We start from the raw sequence: 25,573 nt of genomic DNA, 5'->3' as shown, positions 1-25,573 counted from the left end.
TGGGTTAATGCAGCTGGAGCAACTTCTTTTCAAATTTTAGGGATCAATTACATCATCAATTAAATATGCTTCAGGGTCAACCAGAGGACACAATCATACCAAAGAACCAATGCTATTATTGTAGCTGTCCTACAGAAACCTGTCACATTATTGCCAAGGATTTGTTTTACTACAGCTGAAAGCTACATTGACTACCCCATATTTTGTCATGCCTTGTGTTTGTCGCTTTTGTGCGCTTTCTTACTTTTAAGACTTGACGTATCTGCAAGAGTGTACTGGTTTTCATTTTAAAGCCATAACAGACTTTGGTAAAGCATTAACTTTTTTAATTCAGGCAAACAGACCAAATAGAAGAAAACTAATAATAAACCAGAAGCATTGGCTGCTGCCTGGTAATCAAGGTGACAAAATCACATGAGACGCAAGTACTAATCATTTCTTTTGTATCCTAAATTAACTACTTTACTTGACAATAAGTCATGATTCAGCTAAGCTGGAATGAGCCTGAATGCCAGCAGATGTTCAGGCCAGAGTTGAAGGTGGACTCTTCCTGAACATTGTATGGAGGTGTGCATATTTTAAAAGTATATGGAAATGTGCTGACAAACTAAATACATTTCCTTAAGCTCTAGATACAGCGGGGAGCTTCAGCACCGCTACAGGGATGTACAATTGCAACGTCCAGTGACCAGAACCTGTGTGAAATGTCTGAGTGAGAAAGGTATACAATCAAGTATGTTAAGGTCTTGTCTCCTTCAATCCTCTCATCAATAATAATACAAATAAAGAATGCACTATCTAGACTTACTACAATAACAACCTGCCTAACAAAAGGATCATCTTACGAACCTAGTAAAAAAAAGAAAAAGGGAAATAAAATAAAAACATCACTCCAATAATAGTAATAACGTGACACAGGAGAGAAGGGTGGATTCTCCCTATCTCTCTCCTCTTGTCCATCTTATCTTCTTGCCCAACTCTTAACCAATCCCCTGTTCATACAGTAGTTACACAAACTTTAGCTAGTTAAGAAAATCTAACCGAAAGGGTTGTGAAAGGGATGTGTCGTGAAAAGAGAAAATAAATAATAAAAAATCATACAGGGCAAAATCCGGAGTATTAATTTAACCTCATTATGGAGTGCAACCACTGCACCAGAGTTAAATAAGCGAACCTCTTCTATCCGCTGCTCTTTGGAAATCCCCAGTTTTAAAGCAAACGAAAATGGGAACCAACTTAACCAGGGCCATGGCTGGGCAATTAACCTCAAATAAACAATAACCCATGCAATCTTGATCTGTAGGTTCATTGAATAATCTGAAAGTATTTTTTTTATATATTTCTTATCAATGAATCAAATACGTTCTAATTAGGGCCGGGAATAATTGCGATTAATTTAGATTAATTAACTATAGAAAGATTAATCGCGATTAACTACAGATAAATTAATCGCACCTTTTCTTTCACCGCGGAACGTTTCTCACTGGCCGCTTTTCTATAGTACTGAAAACTGGAAATTATAAAAAGTCACCCCATTTTGTGTTGCCTAGAACTGGAGGTCTGACAAAAAACAGTAACAATATGAAGTAAGTACAGCTTTGTGATGTCACTGAGATGTACTCGTTACTGTTACTATTTTTTTTTCAGACCTCCAGTTCTAGGCAACACAGAATGGAGTGACTTTTTATTATTATTTCCACAACAGGTATATTAATGACAGTAAAATGTTGAAAATGAGTGGTATCCTGTAGTCACTATTCATTGATTCACTGGGATACCAAAAAACATTAAAAAAAAGGTTTCTCGCTGTTCTCAGGTTGAATATTGATATGCGATTAAAATGCGATTAATCTAGATTAATTAACTACAAAGCCTCTGATTAATTAGATTAATTATTTTAATCGAGTCCCAGCTCTAGTTCTAATGGATTCTTTATAATCGACATATTAACCACTTAAACCCTGCATTATATTTCAATGTTCAATAGTTTCACTATAAAAAACATTGTCCATTAATCGTAATAAAGGCAAATGTTTGAAATAATTGTGATATTAATTTGAAGTCGTATCACCCAGCCCTAACCAGGGGGTTGGTTCAGACTTGGGCATAATTCTTCTTTATTTATTTTTTGTTATTCCTGAAGGCGTGTGGGTTCCAACAACTTCATACCTGTCAAGCGGAACGTGTGTGTGTTCGTTCCACTGCACTCCTCTGCATTCCAGATGTTCTGCAGTTGCCATGGAGATGAACAAGGTGTGGAGTTGGGGTGCCCGTTGTCATGGCATCCTGCATCGCCGCGACGATCCAGTGTGGTTTTTCCAGAGGGAGTGCACAGGTGCGGTTGCTTCTCAAGTTCCTAGCCGTGTGTGTGTACACGAGTGCAGTAACTTCTGAGCTGTGCTGAAAAATCCTCAGTGTTTCATTTAATTAGGTGTAACAGTTGACCCTTACGGCGGGTATAAACTCTCAGAGTTAAATATTCACTGAGGATTTTTGCAGCAGTGTGTGTGGACTTGGAGGTAGGTGTCTGTCTGTACTGTACGTTTTAGGGTTAAATCAGGGGGGTTCGACCCGGATGCCTGTATCATGAGAAACAACCGGATAGTTAAAGGTTTACGTAGTACCTGGGGAATGTGTGAATGTGTATCTGTGTGCGTGTGTGCGCGCATGCATGCTGGTGTGAATTTATTTACACATACATAATACTTATGCATGCATGGATGTGTCCCTTTTGTTTTTTGTGTGTGCGTGTGTGTGTGTGAGAGAGAGAGTGTCAGTGAGAGTTTGGCTGCTCCACTTTAAGCCCCACCAGGGACGGGGGAGGTGCTTTGCTGGCAGCGGGAGCAGTAGCGGAGGTGGCGTTGTTTGGGGGAGAAGCCCGGGAGCTGGAGCTCCCTGCTGCTGCGCCCTGGCCCGAGGAGGTGGAGGAGGAGGAGGAGGAGGAGGAGGGGGAGGAGGAGGTGGTCACGGCGGGCCGGATCAGCGGAGGAGGCGGGTGGTTGTGGGGAGGCCTGTTGTGGACGGGCCGCGTCTGGAGCGGGGGCGGCTGCCGCAGGAGGCTGGGCGGAGCCGAAGGAGGTGCCGGGCGGAGCAGCGGCGGCGGTTGCGAGAGGGAAGGAGGCGTCAGTGCCGAGGAGGAGGGTGGCGGGGAGGAGGAGCCGCCGCTGTGGTTGCCGTTGGAGGAGTCGTCGTCCGCGGGGGAGTCCTCCATCTTGACCTGAGGAGGAGGAGGAACAGGAACACAACGTAGGTGGACACACATTCACAACCTCCGCCTGTAGAGGGCGCTTTAACCATAGACATAAAGGTAGATGCCTCTTTGAGGCACGTGTCTCTGTTGAAAGCAAACATTTGCAGAGCATCTTTTGCGAAGCATAGCGGAATAAATGCATCAAACATGTGCGATGCGAATGCATGTGCAGACAAAGTCCCACTATCTGCTCTCTCTCAGTGAGTGCAGTCATATTCCTCCTCCCCGACCCCCCCCTCCCTCTCTCACGCATACAGGCAGCGCATCCTGGGGGTGCACTACAGTTATTTGACACGAATGCAAAGCCACAACAAAACACATTGTCTTGTCACAGAACGTCAGAAACGAACGCAAACACGAAAGGTTGTGACACACAAACATACTAGTTACTAAAATAATAATCAGACTAATATGGGGGGGGGGAACATAACGGAGACAGCGCTTCTTTCACCTGACAAATATCACTATGTGATAATAATTTCTTGTATCTATGGCTTTAACCACATGAGCCCTAGTGTCCCTATTGTGGGCATGTCACACTCATAATAGGCGACTATTTGTCGAAAATAGCCGTTGCGGTTTTGTGAGCTTGTAGATTGTCTATTTTCGGAGAGAGAGATTTGGTGTAGAGGGGGAAAAGGAGGGGACCAAGTACAGACCCCTGGGGCGGACCCATGAGCTTAGAACAACAAAAACAAGAGAATGTGGCTAAGCTGAAAAGTAGAACGGATATCATCTCGGGATTTTGGATTTTTGGATTTGGAAACTCAACCTTTCGATGTTTAATGTATGTATAAGCCTTCAAGCACAATGTTGAGCAGCAGCTGCAAGTAGATAACCAAGGCTCTAGAGCCGAGGACAGGGCTTTGTCAGCTGTGTGGACGACGACGACTGTTGTTTGGAGGAAGTTGGAGGAGAACAAGTGCCGACAGGAAAGACCTCACACCCATACAGTACCGACCCACAGTCATTGGGGAAACAGAATAGACCAACAGGTGTGTGCTTACTGGGTCAAAAATGGGACATGAAACCTGGCAAAAAGAAAAACTCAAACGTTATCTGCCTCTGAGCAGCAGTATAAAATATAGAAGAACTACCCCTCAAAATGTAGGTGTGCACTAGGCTAGTCAAATTAAATGTACTGGCCAGCCTAGTTTGTATATAAAATGAGTCACAGAGCTGTTTTTTGTTTTTAGAAACAACTTTACAGGAGAAAGCTATGGTGCTTAAAGTCACTCTACTAACAGAATCCATTGAAAAATCTCTTCTATCAATTATTTGGGGTTCCAACCATATGCCATATGCCCATACCTAACACCATGCCAAAATTCAAAAAGTAGTTACAAATGCATAATTGTTATGCCATCTTGAAAACGATGCCTTTCTGGTTGTTTGTTTTTCCTAAAATGTTAGTATGTTATTTAGCACACCCAATAGTAACAGAATCCAATCTATTTCATCAATTATTTTGGTTTACAACCATAGCTATACGTATTTCATATTTGAGTCTGTGCAAACAGCCCACTAGGGGGCGTGCCCAACGTGTTTGCACAGCTTTTGGAAAACCTTATACCCATACCTAACACCACGCCAAAATTCAAAAACTAGTCACCAAAAGCCAAATTGTGGTGATTTTTTACGAGTCCGCCCCCAGCTAAGGGGCATTTGGAGGATTCCGACACCTCAGTACTGGCATTTCTGTTAACATTAACACTGTTGTGCTCCCTCGATCGGGCATGAACCTCAATGCTCACCTCGTCCTCCTCGGCTCCTCCTCCTCCTCCTGCTTGCGTGGCTCCTCCCTGCAGCTCCTCCATGCTCCTCCGGTGGTCTCTCTGCTCGCGGCTGCTGGCCACCTGCTCGGCCGCCCACTCCCTCAGTACCTCGTCCAGGTTAAAGCGACGCCTGTAGCTCACGAAGAACGAACTGACCTGGATCGCATATAAAGGAGAGATGGTTTTCAGGGGAGGAGAGGACAGTAGAGAGAGAGAGAGAGATCAGTTGCACTCCCGAGAGGAGGCGTGCGGCTGGCGATGGTGACGTCTCCAAAAACAGCCAAGGAGAGGCTGTCGTCTTAAAAGGGGAACAGCCATGCAGTGAAAGTTCTGTCTGAGTGTTGAAAAGAATGTCCCCCAACCACTTTTAAATGGTGAGAATAGCCATTCTACAACTCACAATGTGTTCTAATGGCAATTTTTAGAAACGGTTAATAATTAATTGTCTTGTACCTTTCAACATGCATCTCAGCACGTGGTGTAAGTAAATTGTTTTCAGTCTACCAATTTAGTCATTATTCATTGCCAATTTCCCTGTATAGTCCCTGTGACAACCACGTGTCTCCTCCGGCTCCGATACACGTGGAATTACCTGCAGTGCCAAAGAATGCCCCTCCCACCCAACTTCCTACCTTCAATCACGGCCAGTGGTATTCATCACAATACCAGGCCAAGCGAGATGCACTGTGGAGGATTCAAACCCCAGTCTCCAGCGTATACGGGCACACATTTTATACCCCTGCGCTACCTGGATACCAGATTTAACAAGAATTTTATACCCCTGCGCTACCTGGATACCAGATTTAACTGAATTAGAAAGCCAACTGTGTTCATGATTTACGCTCGCTGGAGAAAGAAAGAATGACACGGAAATTAATCAAACTGGCATTTTTTTTATGGACGAGGCTTTTGGATTTAATGGCGATTCAAAGTACAGACATGAGATGGTACTTTCCGCTATTAAAACATTCACTGTGTGACCGTTCCCTTTTATACGTCACAGGTTCGAATGTGGTGCTGCTGACATTTCGTCTCTTTCGTCTTGCATCTCTGCCGTGTACCGTACAACAGAAATATCCACAAAGTTTCAAAAGGAAGAGTACAATCACCTGAGCCGTCGTTTTGGTCCCAATCACCTCAGCGATGGCTACAAAGTCTTTACCATAGCGACGAATGGCTGGAAAGAGAGCAGAGGAGTTCATGGCAGAGGAGGGGAAGAGAAGAGAAGAGAGCAGAAACGGCTTACTTAAAGTTGGTTCTCTGCAGACCCAAAGTAATTTGATCCATTGTTATTTGATACAATTAAAATAATATTTAATTTGAGTTTTAAATTCTAATGTATTCATTCAGGTTTTTAGATCTTCACAATATCATCTACACACCCTGCACAGCCAGTAGCTGCTCCTCTGTCGTCCAACGAGAGTTCATCTTCGGGACGGGCTGTGGAGTGATAGAAAAGAGAGAAGAGTGAAGGGGAGAGAGCAGGAAGGAAGACAGTGGTAGAAAGAGGGTAAGTAACACTCTTAAGGCATTTTCAGATGGCCAGCAACTGATGTGCCTAGTAATTAATTTTCAGAGAGAGAGAGAGAGAGAGAGAGAGAGAGAGAGAGAGAGAGAGAGAGAGAGAGAGAAGTAGAAGTGTGTATCACCTCGCTCGGTTTGAATGACTCGATGCCTTCGAACAGGCCATGTTTCAAACTGCTGTTGTTCTGCTTGATGCTCTGGACCTGAGAGAGATGGACGGACGGACAGATAGACAGGAAAAAAGACTTCAGAACTTGTGTCTAAAATATTGTATAAGTGTCAACTCCTGTTAAATACGTCAGGTAATTTGTACAATTATGCAACAAGTGGGTCTCATAGACCAACCTGTCTCTTGAGGGACACCAAGTGTGTGTCCAGCTGTCTCACAGACAGCACCCCAGTGTCATGGGAGGAGGACAGGGCCATGATGTCCTGCTGCTCCAGGTGCATGCCTTTGGGGGGCCGACGCCGGGCCCTCAGGGGGTGGTGCCGGTACTGGGCCCCGATGCTCTCCTTCTTGATGGGGCCAGAGCGGCCCACGGGGGGGGCCTTCTCAGGGGCCGCGCTGCCGGAAGACTGCTTCACCGTCTGCGTGGAGAGAGGACACGATATAGCCTTTTAGCGGTTTAAATACGCAAGCACTAGCACGCGTGGAGCGTTTCTTTTCGAGGGCTGCTAGCCCCTCCTATGTCCAGCTTTGAGTGTTTGTGCAAACGCAAACATTGAATGCAATTGACAATGAATGGCCAGCTTTGAGTGTTTGTGTAAACACAAACACTGTAAACACAAACATTGAAGACAAAAGTGAGGACCCAAATTGTGATTGGCCAGAATTTGATGATGTATGATGATAAGAGTGCCCCTCACTTCACACAGGTGTGGTTTCTTCTTTTCAACGCGCCTCACCTCTCTCTTGGCGTCGATCTCAAAGTCGCTGTCGCTGCCAGGGTCTCCTCCCTCCTCGATTTCATCATTACTGAGAGGGAGAGAGAGAGAGAGAGAGACATTTCAGTCCGTCACGAAGTCCATTGTTGTCTATTTTCTAGTTTACTCAAACGATGAAGGAGTAGTAGTACACGCTTGTTCAAAGGTTTCAGATAAATGCTCTGGTGGCCTCTAGAGGCTAAAATGCGTAATGTTTTGTACTATTGGTGACATTGATGGACACCACTTGTCCCAAGGTTGCACAAATCCCTCCATGTTCTTGCCATTTCCACCCATTCACCTAGCAAGAGTAATATCTACAATTAAGTACATGATATGTTACTATTATGTGCAAGATGTAATGTATACAATCCATGTGCAGTATAACTTGTGCAAAATTATTGCTATTATTTCTAACTGATCTGTGCAAACCTGACCTGGTGCTCTGGTCCCCTTCTCTAAAAAAGGTGTACATCATCGAACTCACAGTACCTTGGGAGGACAGAGTGGATGAGGCTTATGAGCGAAAACACCTCCGTTATGCCGAGCTTGCTGCTGAAGCACAACACCGCGGCTGGAACGCTGAGGTCTGCCCAGTAGAGGTGGGATGCAGAGGGTTTGTGGCAAGATCTACTACCAGACTGTTTGCAGACCTGGGAGTCAGAGGCCAGAAGCAGCGCTCAGCCATCAAAGCCTTATCGGAGGCAGCCGAAAGAAGCAGCCAGTGGCTTTTCATGAGGAGGAAAGACCCCTGCTGGGCACCAAAGTAGCAAGCCAGGAGGTATGCGGTCAGCTTTGGCCTGACTCAGGGAATAGGACGCCCCTGCCATGCATAGTCCCACGAGAAGTTTGCCATGCATGGCTCTCTTTCTCGTGACGAGTCTGGATTGACGCAAGCTCAGGTCTGATCAGCCTGTAGCTGGCCACCTTGGGGAGGGTGTATAGTGTTAGGGCCGAAACATCCCAAGATCCAAGGATACACTACTGATGATGCGTATCCAGCTCCCACCATTCACCACCACTCATCACCAAGACGGCAGGATGACATCAAGACATTCTACCATTCATCACGACGACACTCTTAGGTATGTGCTTGCACAAAGGAATTTACATCTTATCCTGTGTTTGATAAACATGATAAATGCCATATCTCATCGTACTCACGTACACTGTATACTGTCTGTATTGATCACACATGGTTATGTCCTCATTCCTATTTTAACTTTTAACCCATTTTGGTGTTTTAAGCATTATGTTATAGTTTAGCTATTTTTGAAAAATCGTGAAAATGTGTCACAAATTTGGAATATATATTCTTTCAGAGCGAACATTTTTAACTAAAATCTTTGCTTCTGGGGAGGTCCCTGGAACAACATATTTTGAGATGGGGGTTGGACTTGGAAGCCAATTACATATAATTTTGGGGGTCCTTGACATGAAAATGAACAGAGAAAACTGTAATGTCTGAGAAGACATTTGTAGAATCGTTCTCAGGTCTAAATGGGTTAACGGGAGGCAGAGGGTTGCATGTCTCGTCCTGTACCTATACCTGTCGTCTTTCTCTCTCTTGTTGAGCAGCCTCCTGGCCTGTCTGTCCATGACCGACGTCCTGGTCCGAGTCTTCTTCCAGCCGTAGTAGTACTTCACCAGGCTGGAGATCAGTTTGTCAGGAAGCTACACAAACACACAGCAGATTCTGGTGAGTTCGCTCAACACAGAGACAGATTGTTCACCCCCACAAACAATAGCTGATGTACGTGCTGATGTACGCGATGATGTAACCTCGCGAGTGTGTGTGTGTGTGCGTGCGTGTCTCACCATCTGCTGGATGCGGTGGAAGCTCTTTCCATGGAAGCTGAAGGCCTGTTCAAACAGCACCTTGTCCTCCACAGTCCACTCCTCGGGGAAGGGGGTGAAATTAGCCAGGTCAGCCAGCGAACGCTCCACGTCATGCTTGTGCCACAGCAACATGCCCAGGGCCTGGATGCGTGTGTGTGTGAGAGAGAGACATTAGTTGGAGAAAATCTGTATTTTTAAATTGATTGCTCTGGACTTTAGAAATAGGTTAAATCAAATTAGATGGAGGTGAGTCTTCTATACCTGTTCCATGTTGTAACCATGCTTCTCTTTGGCCATCAAAATGTATTCATCCACTGGGAGAAAGAAAGAAAGAGAGGGAAAGAATGAGAAAGAGAGAGAGAGAGAGAGAGGGACAGAGAGCGAGAGAGTGTCATAAAACCAGAATAATTTAATTGCATTTCTCCAGCCGGTCCTTTCAAGGTCAAGTTACTAAGTGCATGAAAGGTGTGTGTGCGTGCAATGTGCATGTTTGTGTGTGTGTGTGTGTACACTTACGCATGGCGTCAGAGACCTGGCTGTCGGGTCGCCACACCAGCATACTCCTCTGGTCCTTCTCATTGTAGCGGGCTGGACTGTCTGCTCACAGAGAAAAACACACACACATTGTAGCGGGCTGGACTGTCTGCTCACAGAGAAACACACACACACACAGTAGCGGGCTGGACTGTCTGCTCACAGAGAAAAACACACACACAAAGACTCACATAGTTCCCAGTAGGTTACTTATTACGCCGACCTTATCTTGCCGATCGGACCTACTGCATGTAGTCTGGAGCCTACTGGCTGCGATCGGCGTTGATAACACGTCAACTGATCTTATCGGTCTACTGGACATGCTGCAGGTAGCCAAGCCTCCTCATACCCTCACCTAAACATAACCGCAAGCATGTCGCAGCGCGGTCCCAATATTAACGCATGTTCGCCAACCTTAATCCTGTCATTTTCCGGGTTTTCGTTTTATCAATCGGCAGAGCATGCCCATACTCGTCGAAAACAATCGTACTGAACCTAAGTGATCACTGCGGTTATAAAACAATGGTACTGAACCTAAGTGATCACTGTGGTCTTGTCCAAACGGGTGACTTTATTCCCTCCTCATCTGTCCCTACCAACAACTTCCTCTCTTCTTCAACTGTGTTTTAACTGAGAATAAATGGTATGCTTTTATTGCACAAACTGTTGAACCTCACACCCGAAAAATACCCTGTATGACTATAACATTTTAACTAGTACAAACTAAACCCTCCAAAAAGGTAAAACAATTAAATTAAAGTAAAACCAGGGGGGCAGTCTGACAGATATTTTGTGAAGCCACAAGGAAATCGGGATTTCCTGAAAGTTCATATAATGGCCTGTTGTGGTGCTGTCATTAGGCCCAAAAAAACCCATATCCCCATAGAAGTCCATGTATTTGGGCCCAACTTCACCTAGACTGTATTACCTTAATAAACATGGTCATGAATTCTTTCTGCCAGTGCTTCCAGTCACTAGTTTAAAGTCTCATTTAAAATTATGGTCCCATTTATTTAAAGAATGACCATAAAGTCGCGTATGTTCTGAGGGGCGTGGCTACCGTTACAGTCTATGATCGGGATTCCCCACCCACTCGAGTAAAAATAAAAACCAACTAAGAAGAAGGGGGGAAGTCCCGCCTCGTTGTCTGGGCCAGCCAATGGGCCAGCTGGGCCCAAACGGATCTAGAAAGATGGCGATGTACAATTCAAGGACTGACAGGCTTCCTTTTACGTTCATGTTAGACCCGGGGAACGCTTTGTCCATATTTTTTACAGTCTATGAGTAAAACACAAAACTCACTTTAAAAACAAATTAAAACAGGAGCATGAAGTAGACACACAGTCCAGTTGCAACTTGCTACTAGCTATATAATCATTAATTCAGACCATGCGCAACTTCTCCTTCAGGTGGCCTTCCCAAACTCTGAGCTGGCTAGAAGGCACTGGAGATTAGATCCACTGCTACTATCAGATGAGAGCTCTCTTACATAATATCTGCAAAGATAAATACCCTTTTAAGTACAAATGTAACTCCAAAGGTCTCCAGTAACACCGTTTTGAGAGGCCATGAAGGCATTGCTTGCTGTATATTTAAGAAAGTGTTCATTGTCTCCTGGTGGAGACAATGAACCTTACTCATAAAATTCTAATCTTGGATAGGCATAGGCTATATCCAATTCTCCATCACCAAGCTTAATCACCAAGATTAAACTCAGTAAGACTGTGTAAAAACTTACTGAGTTTAATCTCCTGTCCTCTCACCAAGCTGAATTTCAATTAAGAATAGAAGTCACTTTTGTGAACACAGTGAAAAAGCCTGGAAATGTTTGATTGGTCAATTAATCAAGTGGTATAAGAGCAGAAGATCTCAATTCTGGCATACGCACAGACAATGGGGATATTGCATCAGACCAGAAACTCATCAATGAAAAGTTCAAAGCCTTTTATTCAGAGTTATAATATTTATTCTTCTGACTGCCTGATTCAAATGCCATGTGAAGTTTTTTGGGGATAAATGAAACATTCCCTCCCTTGACTTACATGTCAAATGTGACGCACCAATTACCCAGGAAGAGATCTATTCTGCCATATACTGTATGCAGTCAGGGGAAGACTTTGGTTTTCAACTCGACTAGCCCCACTCCTGGTTTCAGTTTGAATGACTTCTCAGGTCAGGTGCATGACCTCCCTCATTTTTACCTACCGGTACCTGTATATCAGTATTACTTCAAAAGGAAAGTGCATAAGTGAATTTAATTCTTAAATGTAAAATTCTTGCAAAGATCCTGGCCTACAGATACATTTTATATGCGGGGAAAATAAATGAATCCGAATTTATTATGATACGGATGTGGAGAAGGAAACTCTTAATGGAGTTAAATGGAAATATCTTCGTGGTGATAAAATAGATACAATTGAAAAGTGCCAAACAAATGGTCTTTATACACAATATTTTGAACTAAACCGTGGTATTAGGCAGAGGTCCACTTTGAGTCAAAATCTACATCTCCTATCTCCTTGCCAGCAACCCTCACTTTATTAGAATATTTCAGCTGGTTTTCAGGGTATAAAGTGAACCATGTTAGTTAATAGTCATCATGTCGATTGTCAAGAAGATTGGTGACAAAATCCAAATTTTGCTAATGGTTCTTGTATTCATACCCGATGACTCAATAAAGGTATATTTGAAAGAAAAAAATGTATGTAAAAGACTAATGAAAACTGCTAAATTAAAATAACCCTGCCCTGGTTTGAAGGGCTGAGCGTTAACCACATTAAACCCTGGTGCCTCTATTTTGGTCATGTCACACGCTTGTCCTCTGAGAAAGACAACAACCGAGGAACAAGACGGTGTTTGTCATTGTTGGCTCTACTTAATCATATATACAAGTGAAAAGGTGTACCCATACTCATTCTTCATGCTCTATCTCCGACCGAACCACACTTTCACCACACATCTCTATATGCAAAATAAATTCGCCACCCTCCCCGAACTGACATAGCCTATTTTTTAGCCGTTCAAGTTTCTTAGTTACTCTGCAAATATTACTTTTATGAAAATCACGATCGAGCCAGCAGATAAACGGGTGCCACAACACGCCGAGAAACAAGGAATTTAACCACGCTACTTGCATACACTGCAACTCGCTTACAATTCGCAAACCTGGCAACACTGCCTGCCTCTTACGTCACCAGCTCTGTTCCTCCTGGCCTCCGTAGTCCGTCGCGCTCACAATCTGTCGCAGCCATCTTGCTTTTCTTTTGGATGGGCGAGTGGACATTTAATGCTAATAAATTAATTATAGGTCCAGCAAGCAAATCATGATGGTCTGATTGTGCTCAATAGGTCACAATAACATTCCGAAATTAGGTGTTGTGTTTTGTATGGCATTTTCCCCAGTAGTAGTTGCATATCTAGCTCAGCTTTTGCCTGATAGCACACATGCTAACGTCAGCAGCCATAGCAACATACAGTGTGCGCAGACATAACATGAGTTGTTTACAACACAAACACACGGCCTTTTAACCACGCAATACACACAACAGCTCGGGAGTTATTAAACCGAACGTGGACGCTGTTTCAGTGTTACATTTGCTGCGCATATCGGAATAATTGTAACGGCATGCATGATAAATGTAACAACGCTAAAAAACACCATTAAACATATCGTTTTCAGCTTAAAGCTATTACATTTCATTGAAGCAACTCCTTAGCATTGTTTTCATACCATGGATGTGATAAGATAATGTATCAAACATAAGGGAAATATTAAATAGCATCGGGTGTACCAGTTTGGCCATTTCTTTTTTTTCAATGGGGCAATACATTGATTAAACAAACGTTTGATTGATTGAGTTGTACAACGTTATACAACCCTAAACTAATTTTAGAATACACTACACAATACAATACAATTTTAGAACATATTTTGCACGTTCCATTTTTTTACTCAGAGATCCCTTTAGCTACACATGTCATATTTCCAGGCAACGGACCTACACATGTCAGCTACCATAAACCACTTCAAGTTATTAGGACGAAATAACTGACAGGAGTGACGGTGCTGTGCTGTGAGTAAACTAATAGGGGACAGCCGCCAAGGATGTAACATTTTGCACGTTTCATTCTTTTACTCAGAGATCCGTTTAGCTACACATGTAATATTTTCAGGCAACGGACCTACACATGTCAGCTACCATAAACCACTTCAAGTTATTTTTTTGATTAAACAGGTCGGGAGTTATTCAACCGAACGTGGACGCTGTTTCAGTGTTACATTTGCTGCGCATATCGGATCAATTGTAACGGCATGCATGATAAATGTAACAACGCTAAAAAACACCATTAAACATATCGTTCTCAGCTTAAAGCAATTACATTTCATTGAAGCAACTCCTTAGCATTGTTTTCATACCATGGATGTGATAAGAAAATGTATCAAACATAAGGGAAATATTAAATAGTATCGGGTGTACCAGTACCAGTTTGGCCATTTCTTTTTTTTCAATGGGGCAATACATTGATTAAACAAACGTTTGATTGATTGAGTTGTACAACGTTATACAACCCTAAACTAATTTCAGAATACACTACACGATACAATACCATTTCAGAACATATAATATTGGCCAATATGTCAAATATGTAAATATTACATATAATGGCATTGAATGGAAGCGGACCATTTGTAACACATGTTACAAATGACCCGCTTTTGCAAGTTTTCTTTGCAGTTGCTTACAGACCAGAATGAACGTGAATTCCGTCTAAACACGATGCAAACTAATGAAGAACATAAGCATGAACACATCCATGTGGATTTTTATTCACCAACACCAAAGACAAAAATTGTACCACACATATACTCCAGGTGTAAAATTAGACGCATTTTGAAGGTAAACACTTCAAACTTCAAACTCCTGGCCACGTAGAGTACGTTGCTGTACACATACTGACGCGATGGCGTCATGGTGGCGTTGACCAATCAAGATATAACGTCCATGTTACAACCGTGAAGCGTTACAACCTTGGCGGCTCTCCCCTACATTTGTTACTAACATTAGGTTGTGGCGAAGTAGACACGTGGCCAGCAGATACTGTGTTTTGGACAAACAGGCTAGGTATTGGTGTTGATTTGGGTCAACTGGACAAACAGCGTGGTGTTGTTTTGTGTCTGTGTTTGTGTTGGAGCGCCTCAGTGTGGCCGTACAGGTCATGTGCAACCTCTTCCACAGAGAGATGGAGACACTAAATCTCAGCTGGACAAACATGTTTGCATGCATGCATCGCTGCCTTGCATGCTGTGTGCTACTGTTGAGTCTGTCACTTACTTTGACTGATTTATGGCATTGTCTTTCTGTTAAAATCCAACTATGTTAATTTAAGAACTCTGGGCATATAGGTCATTGTTTATTCACTGTGCACACGTGTAGCCTATTGTATGTCAGACTGTATGTCTGTCCCACAGTCACAATCCTTTAGTACTTAGGCTGTGGAAATATTCAGGACAAAACAATGGTACATTTCCAATAACCCATTCGTTACTACATGTGGAGTCAACTCCCGCCATTTATTTCTTCCCATAGTGCGTGGCAAAGTCGCTCTGGGATGAGTGCGCGCGTAGCGCGCACGAAATTCTAGTAAATAAACAATGGTAAAGACCCCACAGTCAAACAAAGGCACTAAATATGTGTACAAAAAGTGGCAGAAAAAGGCAAAATTTACTTCAACTGGGGAATTTAGCACCAACCAAAAGAGGACGTTTATGAAGGCATATTTGATCTCTAACGTGATCTCTCTTTAAATTGCAATTGCCAGAAACTCAGTTAAGTGGCCTTATAATGATGTCCTGTGACAAACAGCTTATGACAGAACTAGATGCACGCATTGTTTCTATTGAGTCATTAGTGCTTTGTTTAACAGGGAAGTGGTGTTGATTATTACCTCCCTAGCCCAGCTCAAACAGGTCCTAACACACCTCCCTTTCTATCCCACTCCCTCGCACCCTTGCATCCTGCTCAGCCCACCTTCTCCTCCCTCTCGCCATTCAGTCTCCCCTCTGTTTGCTCCAGCTTATCTATTTGTTCCCCATTATCGCTCTCCCTCCCTCCATACCTGGTTTGAACTCTGGGATCTGGGCCTGGTAGTCTCCTCCCACTCGGATCATACTGTCTGCGGATACAGAGAGAGATACAGAGAGAGAGAGAGAGAGAGAGAGAGAGAGAGACCAATTAGTGGCGAGAGCTGGAAAAGGAGTGCATGAAAGGCGGGTCATGAAAAGTATGGGGTGATGGAGGTGGAAGGAAGAGAGAAATGAGGGGTGTACAGGAAGAATAATGAAGAAAACCCCACTATAATTAACACAGGGAGAGAGAAAGTAAATGGAGCCAGCAGAGATGAGCATTTGGGCATTTCCGATTTGGCCAATTCTGGTACTGCAGCTAACTACAGCTGAGGCTAGATGAGCGAGCGAAGGCGGTTTCGACCAGTGGGCTCGACTCACGAGCGTGTGCACTAGCTTGCACACGGGGACGTCGCATAGAGCCCCCAAACGTCAAACTTTCCCAACATGGAAGAAGGGGTAAAAAGGGAGTATGTGCTGGGTGAGCAACTCCATACAAGTGAATGGGCGGGGATTACTGGTTACCTCTCTATTATATACAGTATACACATACAGTAGTAGCTGTGTCAGGCACCTAAAATAGCAGATCTACAAGCTCACAACACACAGCTAGTTGTAGCAGCTATTTGAGGTTGCACACAGAACTAAGTAGAATTGTTACTTTAATACTATTAATAAAGTAATCAATCAATAAATATACTATTTTTTCAAGAGTCTGTTTTCACTACTGAATGACTAATGGATGAGATGAGTACACAAATTTTAAAAAAAAATGCCATTGACGGTCAAATTATTATTGCATCATCTATATCGGTGAAAATGTAAATCGTCTGCTAAATGCCTAAATTGCTAATTGCTATGGGTAAGGGCCTATGAATTTGACATGAATATTCTCGATCATAGAGTGAGTGTAAACCTGCATACCATGAGCATGCTCTTCATCACTGCTCTCCTCCTCGGAGTGCAGTGGCTGGATGTTGCCGTTGGTTATGTTCTTGGCTCTGCTTCTGGACAGGACACCGCCCCCCGAGCGCTCCATTACGGAGGGCATGGCTGAAACACACACACACACACACACACACACACACACACACACACACACACACACACACACACACACACATTAACACACAAACAAAAACAGGCCCTTGTACACATATCAGTGCACATGATAAGGTATCTACTGTACTACATGTTAGTATCGTTTTGTCGCTGACTTGAGTGTGGTAAGACTTCCTTGTCTGGGGGCGCCCGGTGGCCTAGTGGTCCAGACGCATGCCAAATATAGGCTCTGGCCTGACAGCGCGTCGTGTGTTCGAGTCCCGTTCATGACGACCTTTGCTGCATGTCTCTCCCCTTCTCTCTCTCCCTCTTTCCTGTCTATCTTCACTTGAAACTATCAATGAAGGCAGAAAAGCCTTACTTTGTATTTTGCCAGGAGACAAAAAAATACATAAAACAAAAACACAAAAACAGGACAAATTCGTAAAAACTGTATAGTATAAATAAAAAAATGTTATCGGCCAACCATCTTTTTAATGTGGATTGAAAGTTTTCAAAGGAACTGATCACCTTGAGGCTGGAAGGCAAGCCATTCCACTGAACTGCTGCCGAGTATAGGAATGATGTTTTTCCCATATTGTTTTAAATTGGTTTGAAATCAGTAGGGCTCCCTCTGGTGTAGTGCCTGTGAGTATCACTAACCTTTGAAAAGTAGTCACTGAAATATTTGGGTGCTACATTATTTCTAATCCTGTGAACTAGACACATTTTAAATTGGGATACACTCTCCTCCACTTTAAGCCACCCCAGACTGGTGAAGTGGAGAAGGTGAGTTCTACGATGCAACTTAAGGATCACTCTAACCAATTTATTTTGGGAGGTCTGGAGTTTCTTCTTGAGGGTCATAGAAATGCCAGTGTACCGAGATGTACAGGCATAGTCAAAGTGACATTGTATAAGAGCCCCAGCCAGGATCTTTAGGGTGTTTGTATCTAAAAGGCTGGATATTCTAGCTAAACTACTTTTTGTGCCATATTTTCTCCTGAAAGCTTGTTGTCCAAAATGCACCCCAGGTAAAGTAATGGATTCCTTGGCTGTCACTTCAAAATCCCCTACTTGTCCCGCAGCTTGTAGATCTGCTATTGAAAAATAGCAGATCTACAAGCTCATAGCGTGCCACTGAGTTTGTAGGTCTGCTATTTATTTTTTTATCGTGAAAATGCGGCACAAATCTTTGAACATATATTCTTTCAGAAGACTTTTTTTTTATTTCGACGTCCGGCCTAAATGAGTTAAACCCATTGAGGACGGGAACCCCGTTTTGTAACAATACCTTTCAGGACGAGAACCCCTTTTGGGGTGGTTGTTGTTATGTACAGTATATAGCAACATACATCTTTTGTCATTTTTAATACATGTTTGAAGGTTTTCATAAAACTTTAGAAGGCGTTTTTAGGGGGCACTGTTTTTGCTGTCTGATTGGTGAAATGTTGAGGATTCACCACTAAGGGAACATCACACACTAGTTTATACCTTACTGTGTGACAGAATTGGGGTTGGCTCTCTTTTCAACAAAGTATTGGCATTACACATGACAGCTCGCACAAAAATGCTTGCTTTGGAATCCAAACTTATAAACAAGTATATGATCCTGATTTCAACTATTAGCCGTCAGCAACTCTCTCACTGAGAGTCCTTTAGTGAACAGTGTAGACTCATATGGACTAGTCTGTCATCAAGATCTATTTATTCTCCTAGATACATTTGATTTAATGCCATATGATATGTCTAAAGAGGTCAGTCAAATTGCTTCTGACATGTAGTATTTGGTTATGTGATTTTAGTGTTCCTCAAAATACCAGTATCCTATTTTATCCTGGTATAACGCCAAAACCTGATACCACTATGAGTTAATCCACGCCAGGGGTGGGCAACTTTGAAGATGTAGAGGGCCACTATAGTTCCACACTCAATCCAGAGGGCCACTATAGTTCCACACTCACTCCAGAGGGCCACACTGCATATACGGTTGTAGCAAAAATATCAGACCTACAAGCTCAAAACGCGTCGCACTGCGATGAGTTTTGAGCTTGTAGATCTGCTGTTGAGCTTGTAGATCTGCTATTTTTGCTATATTTGAATTGAAATCCTAATTTCTTAAAAAAATAAATATAGTAACATTTCTATTTAATTTCAAATGCATTGTTATAATTGTTAAATACTTTTAACGTTATGAACTTAAATGCATATACATTGGACATAAAAAAGACAACATTTGAATACTAGTCATTAAGCTACTAAGTTATGGTAGACTGAAGTAATTAACGCGGGTCATGTTTGGAATTGGAACTGCTGAAATCAATAATATCAATCAGACAATCAGTATTCCGATACTAACCTGAGGGCCACATTAAAGTGAAGGTGAGGGTGGCATGTGGCCCCTGGGCCGCCAGTTAGTCACATTAAAGTGAAGGTGAGGGTGGCATGTGGCCCCTGGGCCGCCAGTTAGTCACATTAAAGTGAAAGTGAGGGTGGCATGTGGCCCCTGGGCCGCTAGTTAGTCACATTAAAGTGAAGGTGAGGGTGGCATGTGGCCCCTGGGCTGCTAGTTAGTCACATTAAAGTGAGGGTGAGGGTGGCATGTGGCCCCTGGTTAGTCACATTAAAGTGAAGGTGAGGGCGGCATGTGGCCCCTGGTTAGTCACATTAAAGTGAAGGTGAGGGCGGCATGTGGCCAGTTAGTCAGAAAATGAGCATCTGGGCCTTACAGAAATCCCGTATGAAATGTTTTCAAGTTATCAATATGTTGCCAGTTTGCATGTTTTTTTCCTGAGGTTTGAAATGTTGTATAGCACCTTATAATTAGACTACCTTGTAGCTGTGAACTACAATCGCCTTACAGCCAATGCACATCTTATCACATAAGCCTCTTAGAGCAGTGTATCAAAACGGACAGAACATTAGACCTACCTACATAGTATATCAACATTAGCGCAGTACTTTGCCACAGCACCCCACCCCACCACCAAATTGTCTTTTTCCCCTAGGACACAGATTGTCGTGTTGTCTGTAGGCGGCACAATAGAACAGACGGTCATCTCAGGTCAGGACACTGCTCTAGATCTCTACTCTGGCTGGACTGCTGGTGCTCATTAAACATGATTACACACTGTCAGATCATCACAACACTGAACCAGCACACTGTCTGTGTCTATACACACGCGCACTGTCTGCATGCACGGACTCCCCAAAGAATACAATCTTAAAAAGCCATTTTATTACAAAACAACACCTGAAACCAACGTATGAAGCAAACCCAGCCAGTCCAGTTCGGGCATTATTCGATAACATACCTATGCGCGTCTTCAATTTTACGCAACTTAAACGTCTAGATATCTACCGGGATTTTTTGTTAACGGTCACGATCGTGGACAAAGAATCCGTTTTTAACGTCCACTTTCAAAGTTGTGCTGCTCGGGAGCCACTGCTATTAGTAGAACAGCATATACGGTACAAACTCATTTATTTTCCAAAACATCTATATATGTGAATAAATCAATAAACCGTCATCGGTTTATATCCATCCAATCCAACCTCCGTTCAGACAGACACACTAGTACAGACAAAGTGACCGGGGTGTTCTTTCGGGGGGTCTTTGTTTATCGCAGCCGCCGGTTGCTCCTAGTCGGACCCCCCCCCCCCCCCCCCCCATCCCTGTCCCCATTAGCAGCACCACTTCAACCACAATGTAATGGGTCTTCATGAAGGGGCTTCTTCGTTCACTCAGTCAGATATCAAGTCCCCGTTCACTCCCACAGCGAGTTATAGATAGGCTATAAAGGCCTCTGATGATCTCACTGGTCAACTGATAAGGATCGATCCAAACAAACAAGTAATGCTGTTGACTTGTGTTTAAATCCGGGTTCAAATCCATCACCACCGACCCCCAACAAGAGCATGATGGCAACGATCAAACTGCAACTTTTATGACCCCCCCCCCACACACACACACACACACGCGCGCGCGCGATTAAACTATTCTGGGTAGCAGCAATAGTGTCAAAAAACAGCCCCCCACCCAACAAGTATAATCATCACATCAATAACATGCACAGTCAAACTTTATGACGCTTACACACACACGCGCGCGCACTGTGCACGCCGCGCGCACGCACACACTAACTCGAGTCAGAGTCACGTCTCAATCAAACTCCTGGCCACACGTTAAACCACACGGGATTTGTCTTGAGGTCTGAATTAACTATTTCACGGATTTGTTGTTTAACTCTCTCTCTCTCTCAATGTCCCTCTTTCTATCCGCGATTCTCTCTCCATCTATCTATCTCTCTCTCTACTGTTTCAAGTCTTTTGTTTAGCCGCTCGTTACTATACTGTTCGCTACCGAGTCCGACAGCTGGCACGCAGTCAAACTCGTTTACATCCAATCTTTAATCATTAAAACTTATGAAATTCCTTTTTAAAGCCCGCCCCCTTTTAATTGACCAACAACATAACATAACATTTTATTATTAAAACAATGAACACAATGTATTCCCCCCCTGCAGTCAGATGAAGAAGAGCTAGACTTGTAGGCAGCCTTATAGCCTATAGGACATCATGATGATGAAGCCCATCTTCTTCATTGACTCGGAGTGATGCTAACGGTCGCTAGCCACTGCGGCTAACGCCACCGAGTTAAGTGTGTGTGTGTGTGTGTGTGTGTGTGTGTGTGTGTGTGTGTGTGTGTGCGTGCAGATCGAGAGAGTTGCGTTGGTGTGTGCGTGTGTGTCTGTACCTGCGTGGCGTCTGGCTCCTCCGTTCTTTAACACACTCGCAACTTGTGTGTCTCCTCCACCGTCCGCCGTCATATAGAATGCTATATAATACAATCCTCCGGTTGAGATCGGATAAATAAAACAACACTATCGCTGCTGCTGTCTCCCTCTCTCTCCAGTCTCCACACACACACACGCTCACAGTGCACAATGAGCAGTGCACGATCGAGCACTACTACTGCACGAATGGCGTGCGATTGTGTGTGTGCGCGCACGTGTGCGCGCGTGTGTGTGGGTGTGCACGCAAGGGAGACAGACTACACCCAGAGAAAAGAAAGTGGCCATCCGCCCCGGCGCCCCCATCCGCTTGCCTCTCCCGAACTATTATAAAAACATTTTTTTTTTTACGATTGTCAAAAACATAGTTCTACAAAACTATGACCGGCAAGTCGGCAACATTGTCGCTTTTGTCAGTCGGGCACGGCCCTTATTCGTCAGTTGCAACGTTCCATTTATTTGGCCTGAAAATTCTACCATTCAATTTACACTTTCAGATTCACTCCAACAACGACTGGCATTTTGGATTGATCTCCTTTTCTCAACCGGATTGGCTGTTTGGGGTTGATGATGATGATCACCACAAACTATCAAACCCACATAAATTAGGGACTACTTGCCAGTATGTTCGGCGGAGTGATTCGTCAGCTGTGAATCTCTGTGGTGAGGCTGGCTGTCCAGACTTGCACTGATGTATGCATGGTGGAAATAAAGGGCAAGAGAATGGGATACAATTGAATCCTGTGTGTGTGTGTGTGTGTGTGTGTGTGTGTGTGTGTGTGTGTGTGTGTGTGTGTGTGTGTGTGCGTGCGCGCCCATGGACAAAACAGTCTGACTCCGATTATTTATTTATTACATTGTATTGCATTGATAAAGTACACGTTTTGAATATCCCTATAATAATTTCTCAAAGAGCTCTCCACTTTGTGTGTGTTGCATGATGTGGGACCGCAGGCATGTCTCTCCCCTCTGCGTGCGTGTGTGAGTGTGTGTGTCAATTGGTTACACTGTTAGCTGCTAACACACACATACAAAGCAATTGTATTGACTTAAAATAATGTTAGCCATGCATTACCACAAGTCCACAACCCCCACCGCAATACATTCACGTGATTCACCCCCACACACACGCGCACACGCACCAACACACACACACACACACACACACGTTCACCCATATACACAATTGTTGTTGTGTCTGCTATCAGTGCTATGAAACGATAGACCCATCACTAGCACTTGTGGCATTTCTCCCTTACCCCCCCCCCCATCTCTCTCTCTCTCTCTCTCTCTCTCTCTCTCTCTCTCTCTCTCTCTCTCTCTCTCTCCCAAATTGTCCCTCCATAACCTCATATCAGCATCTCCTTCATTATCCTTTATCATCCTCCTTCCTCCACCAACTCCCCCCAAGATGTTTCTATCTCACCCCTCCCTCCCCTATGCCCACATGCCACTCCTCCCTAATTACTCCCCCTTCCAGCCTATTTCTGTACCTCCTTCCTGTTTGTCTCTTAGGTGTTCCTCCTATATCTCCCTCCATCTTATTTGCCCCTCGCTTCTTATCTCCAACGTCCTCCTCTCCCCGTCTGTCTTTTGTCCCTTTTGCTCGCCGTATCTCAACTTATACTCCATCGCCTCCCCATGCCTTCATTTTTATACCTCATTTCTAGTTAGCCTCCTCCTCCTCTCCCTCTCCCCCCCATCCCTCTCCTCTCCTCTCCTCTCCTCTCCTCTCCTCTCCTCTCCTCTCCTCTCCTCTCCTCTCCTCACTCCCTTGTCTCCTCCACGTTACTCTCTAGTCTCCATGCAGTCTTTCTCTGCCTCCTTGCTTCTCTTCCTCCTTCCTTCCGTGCCCACACCTCCTCCTCCTCCTCCTTCCTGTACCTCCCGCTGGCTTCTCTCTATCTCTCATCCTCCCCCCCATCTCTCTCTCTCTCTCTCTCTCTCTCTCTCTCTCTCTCTCTCTCTCTCTCTCTCTCTCTCTCTCTCTCTCTCCCCCTCCAACTCCATTCCAATCTCTACCATTGCCTCTTGTACTCTCTCCCTCCCTTCTATCTCTCCTCTCCTCTGACTGCATGTCTTCTCTCACGTCGCCTTCCCCCCAATGACACCACAGTATAGCAGCACACTGGCCTCACCTCCAACACCTCCTCTCCTGTCCTCCTCCATCTCTCCCTCCTCTCCTCTCTTCTCATTACTCAGTGTCCATAATAACTCACCCAGTCCACTGTGTTCTCTCTCTCTCTCTCTCTCTCTCTCTCTCTCTCTCTCTCTCTCTCTCTCTCTCTCTCTCTCTCTCTCTCTCTCTCTCTCTCTCTCTGTCTCTGTCTCTGTCTCTGTCTCTGTCTCTGTCTCTGTCTCTCTCTCTCTCTCTCTCTCACACACACACACAGTTTTCGTTCTCTCAGTCTCTCTTCTCGGTCTGTCCTTCAGTCCCTATAGCACAACCAACTGCTCTCTCCCTCTCTCCACTTTTCCCTCTCTCCCTCTCACCCCCCCCCCCATCTCTCTCCTCTCCACTCCCCCTTCACCTCTCTCTTCACTCAGTCTCTTCGCCCCCCTACCGCTATGCCTCTCCTCTTGTTGATGCTCCGTTGTTTCCTCTCCGCTCCTCTCACTCTGCATGTTTCTCTCTGATGTGTCTCTCACTCAAGTCTCATTCTCTCCCCTGTCTCTTCCTCACTGGATTTCCTGGTCTCTCTCTTTTTCCATTCCATCTTCTCTCCCTCTCTCTCTGTGTGCGCGTGTGCTTGCATGCCATGGCATGCTTGCATGCGTACCGGTGTCTGTGTCTGTCCAATCCTCTCTGATACCTGTCTGATTTCTCTATCTTGCCTTCCATTCTGTTTGGTGTGTATGGGTGTATATCCATTTTATATCTAGTGTCTGTCTGTCTGTCTGTCTGTCTGTCTGTCTGTCTGTCTGTCTGTCTGTCTGTCTGTCTGTCTGTCTGTCTGTCTGTCTTCGCGTCATTTGCGCCTCATCTTTATGTTTATCTCAGTCATTCCACTCCTGTCAACTCTGCTGTGACTCTCCTCTCCTCTCCTCTCCTCTCCTCTCCTCTCCTCTCCTCTCCTCTCCTCTCCTCTCCTCTCCTCTCCTCTCCTCTCCTCTCCTCTCCCTATACTCTCCTTCTCTTCTACCCCTCCCTTCATTCACTCTTTGCCCTGCACCCTCTCTCTCTCTCTCTCTCTCGCTCTCTCATATCATATCATAGAACTGGAAGAGGCAGAATGGACACTCCTCTGATGACTGCCGTAGAATCCTGATGAAGGTGTGTTGTCATGGAAATGACTGTTGTTCCGTGTGTTTGCTACCTACATCTTGTCGGAATGTATAGAACGGCAACAGCAATGAAACACATACAGTATAGGGCCGAAAATATCAGTGGGTCGACTCGAATCACGATGCATTGTGAGCTTGTAGATCTGCTATTTTTGTGGGGCTCCTATATTCAGCTATGTTGGTTTTTCAACCTTTTTATACCAAGTACCACCACAGAAAATATCTGGTCTCCAAGTACCACCAAAATGAATTACTGATATTAAAATAGAGGAGCGTAAAATGTAATTTATTCTTTGAATTGTTGTCTTCACCAGGCCGAAGGCACATGGGGAGAGAGTATGTTTTGCACTCCGTCCGTCCGTCCGTTGCAGCTAATCTCCGGCACTGTTGGCCCGTCCATGCCAAACTGTGCACACACACTCCCTGGATGCCAATGACGAACCTCTGCCCCAAATATTCCACAACTGCCTGTTATAGCGCCACC

The 25,573-nt window shown here is 44.3% G+C and overlaps 1 protein-coding gene across 2 annotated transcripts; it reads right to left on the bottom strand.

Moving 5' to 3' along the window:
- Positions 1-1,939: 1,939 nt before the first annotated feature.
- rcor2 (REST corepressor 2) lies at positions 1,940-21,974 on the bottom strand. 2 transcript variants are annotated; one of them, XM_080792174.1, is made up of 14 exons: positions 21,768-21,974; positions 16,895-17,023; positions 15,964-16,020; positions 9,829-9,909; positions 9,574-9,626; positions 9,292-9,453; positions 9,023-9,147; positions 7,417-7,525; positions 6,895-7,137; positions 6,675-6,752; positions 6,408-6,465; positions 6,135-6,202; positions 5,005-5,181; positions 1,940-3,217 (listed from the first exon to the last, which is right to left on the bottom strand). In XM_080792174.1, the coding sequence occupies exons 1-14, from the start codon at positions 21,838-21,840 to the stop codon at positions 2,774-2,776; spliced, it is 1,857 nt and encodes a 618-aa protein (XP_080648300.1). In that variant the 5' UTR covers positions 21,841-21,974; the 3' UTR covers positions 1,940-2,773. The 2 variants fall into 2 exon arrangements, with proteins under 2 accessions (XP_080648300.1, XP_080648301.1); XM_080792175.1 differs by having other exon boundaries at positions 7,456-7,525.
- Positions 21,975-25,573: the final 3,599 nt, after the last annotated feature.

Source organism: Protomyctophum bolini (assembly GCF_963924005.1).
Source record: "Protomyctophum bolini genome assembly, chromosome: 20".
NCBI classification, from domain to species: Eukaryota; Metazoa; Chordata; class Actinopteri; order Myctophiformes; family Myctophidae; genus Protomyctophum; species Protomyctophum bolini.
This window is presented reverse-complemented; position numbering and strand designations above follow the sequence as displayed.